General features: G+C 49.5%; 1 protein-coding gene across 1 annotated transcript; it reads left to right on the top strand.

The window, feature by feature from the left end:
• The first annotated feature begins 842 nt into the window (after positions 1-842).
• On the top strand, positions 843-2,360 carry LOC115312825. Its single transcript, XM_040213840.1, has one exon. The coding sequence runs from the start codon at positions 843-845 to the stop codon at positions 2,358-2,360; it is 1,518 nt and encodes a 505-aa protein (XP_040069774.1).
• The last annotated feature ends 789 nt before the right edge of the window (positions 2,361-3,149 follow it).

Below are 3,149 nucleotides of genomic sequence, written 5' to 3'. Positions count from 1 at the left end.
CCGCTTACTTATGATCGCAATAAAAGCTTGCGTTTGTTCTCGGGAAAAAAATTGCGGGACCGCTCTCCGCGCCGCCGACGAGGTTGGCCGCCACCATGTTCTCAGCTGTTCACTCGCTCCCGCAGCGAGCGCCTTCCGATAATCCTCCCCGTTCCAAAATGCGATGCGATCTTCGTTTACATGGGCTGAATGAATGCGCACTCGCCATCTCGATCCACCTCTGTCTAGCGACTTTAATGCCATGCGTTTTGCGTATTATGCCGTTTACATGACCGCATATTGAATGCGGCAACTGGATTCAATGCGACTAAGTCGCATTCATGTAAACGCGGCTTATGGTATTTTTCGACATGTATGATGTATGTAACGATACCGGTGGTAAACGATGGACGTTTTTGTTGGAAGATGGCGGTCGTCTTTCTGCATGTATGGTTTAGTTATACCGGTGGTCTTGTGGGATAGGCGTTTCGTTGGAAAGATGGCGGTCGCCTACGTCATCGGACGCAAAATCATACCAGCCATACCGAGTCATATCGGCGAGCAAACCGGCTGCCAGTATAGACAGACCCGGAGCCATAGCGGTGCCGGTATCTCCAGTTATGGAGAACGCAAAACCAAACTAGCTGCATGTATAATAACAATAAATTATGTTGGTGTCATACCAGGACTGTACAAGCAGCAGGTTTGTTTCTTGTACGTTTTTCCAATAGGGAAGCTTCTCAGATGGGCTCCTTTTCCAAGACTTCATGAGTCTTATCCCAGATGGGGCCCATTACACAATTTTCATTTTGTTGTACAGTGATGAAGTGGAGATTTGTAATCCCCTGGGACCGAAGCGTGGCATGCACAAGCTACTTGCTGTGTACTTCACGTTGCTGAACCTACATCCAAGACACAGGTCGCAGCTACGGTTCATATACCTAGTGCTCCTGGTGAAGTACGACGACGTACATCAGTATGGTTTGGACAACGTCCTGAGCCCCTTGATCAGTGACCTCAATGAACTGCAAGCATACGGACTTAAGTTCATGAGCAAAGAAGCAGCACAGAATGCACTGGTCTTTGTATTCTGTGTATGTGGTGACAACTTGTCTATGAATCGCCTTGGGGGCTTCTCATGTTGCTTTAGTCGGGGCAGGGTGTGCCGGTTTTGTATGGCATTATCTGAAACATTGTCAGTGATAACAACAGAGGATTTCTGTACCCTGCGGTCGGCTCAGGCACACGAGCAACATCTGAAAGCTGTGGCTGTGAACCCAAAGTTAAATAGAAAACTGTATGGTGTGAACGACCGCTCCCCAATGCTGGAGCTGCCATACTTTGACGTGACGCGACAGTTACCCCCCGACCTCATGCACGACATTCTAGAAGGAGGCTTCGAGTCCGTTCTTCGCCCAATACTGAAGGCGTTAGTTGAGGGAGGGGTGCTGTCGTACAGTGACATGGACCGCATCGCTTCCTTTGCATATGGGTGGAACGACAAGAAAAACAAACCCGTCGCAATGAACAGAAGCTTTCTAACAAGCAAAGCAAACTTGAAGGGAACTGCATCAGAGAAGTGGTGCCTTCTGCGACTCCTGGGTTTGATTCTTGCCGAGCTGATTCCAGAAGGTGACGCGGACTGGGAATTGTTCCTCCAGTTTCGGGAAATTGTTGACATCAGCTTTGCTCCTGTCGTGCCCAGCGGGTACCTTCCTTACTTGGAGACAACTGTGCAAGCGTTTCTTGTGGAGTTTGCGCAGCGGTATGGAAGCACAGTCATCATTCCCAAGCTTCATTACCTCATTCATTATGCCAGAATGATTCGTGAGGTTGGACCACTACAGCAGTTTTGGTCTATGAGGTTTGAAGCCAAACATCAATATTTTAAAACCCTCGCCTCACGGATCAAGAACTTCCGAAACATAACTCTGACCTTGTCCAAACGACATCAGCTAATGCAAAGTCACCAGCTCAAGGAGCTGTCATCAGATGCTCAGCTCATGGCCCCATCTGGCAAGCCTGTTGACCAGAGTGCTCTGCCACCTTCTGTTCAAGACGTGCTGCCACTGAATGCACGCCAGGTGTCGCATGCAGCAATCGACCACCGCGAGTACCGGTGCGGTGATATCCTTGTGAAGGCTGCACAGGACGTTGAACCAGAGTTCTGTGGAGTTGAAGCCCTGTATGTTGCATCAGGCAAACTGTTCATTTTGGTTGAGTTGTTAACCGATGAAGGCTTCGACAGGCACAAGTTTTGCCACCGTGTGGGCAAGTCAGGGCACCTAAAACTTGTGGACGCTGATGATGATCAGACGCTCCACTGTGCTCTAGATCTGTATAATGGTAGTGAGGTTGTTGTCAAATGGGAAGTGCTTTAAGCTTTTGTATGCTGCTGTTGTGGTCAACCTGTTTCAAACATGTGGCAGTAGAAATAAACATGAAGTGTGGTCCACACATGGTATCTACAAGAGTTTGTTGGCTGATTGTTATCTGCACGACAACTTGGTGCATCTAAAGCACAAGCTCACTTTGGAACCCAGAAATCTGAGTTTTACTTGCACCCATTATGTTCAATTTGGATCATTATACCAGCACGCAGTTTTGCCATCGCTACTGTGTGATGAATGTTAAACACCTGCAGCAGTCGTCTTGCACCCAGGCAGCACAAAATGAACGGCCGGGCAATGGCTGAAGCATTTTGGCCAGTCACATTTCCTCCGGCCTAAGGCTGGTCAAACTACTATGCCCGAACATGGCTGTGGGCCTTGGCCAAAGACTTGAGGGGACTGGCTGTTGGAGGCTGGCCGATGACCTGTAGCAGGACACAAACCGAAGGCTAGCAAATAAAGACCGGCCAAAGACTTTGGTATGGACAGAGACCAAAGGTTAGCATCCGTGCACTGGCCAATGCCATGTAGCCGAAAGTAAGCCGAAGTGGCGCAGCAGGACATTGGCCAATCACCTGCGATTGAAAGCTGGCCGGAGTTTAGCAAATGGAGGCCGGCCGAAGACTTGTGTCAGGACACAGGCTGAAGGTTAGCATCTGGGCACTGGCCAATGCCGTGTGGCCGAAAGCAAGCCGAAGTTTAGCAACAGGGCATCGGCCGGTGTCCTGTGATCAGAGGCAGGCCGGAGTTAAGCAACTGGGCATTAGCCGTACATTAGAT

The sequence above is a fragment of the Ixodes scapularis genome, unplaced genomic scaffold (genome assembly GCF_016920785.2).
Source record: "Ixodes scapularis isolate PalLabHiFi unplaced genomic scaffold, ASM1692078v2 ptg000520l_1__unscaffolded, whole genome shotgun sequence".
In the NCBI taxonomy this organism is placed as follows: Eukaryota; Metazoa; Arthropoda; class Arachnida; order Ixodida; family Ixodidae; genus Ixodes; species Ixodes scapularis.
This window is presented reverse-complemented; position numbering and strand designations above follow the sequence as displayed.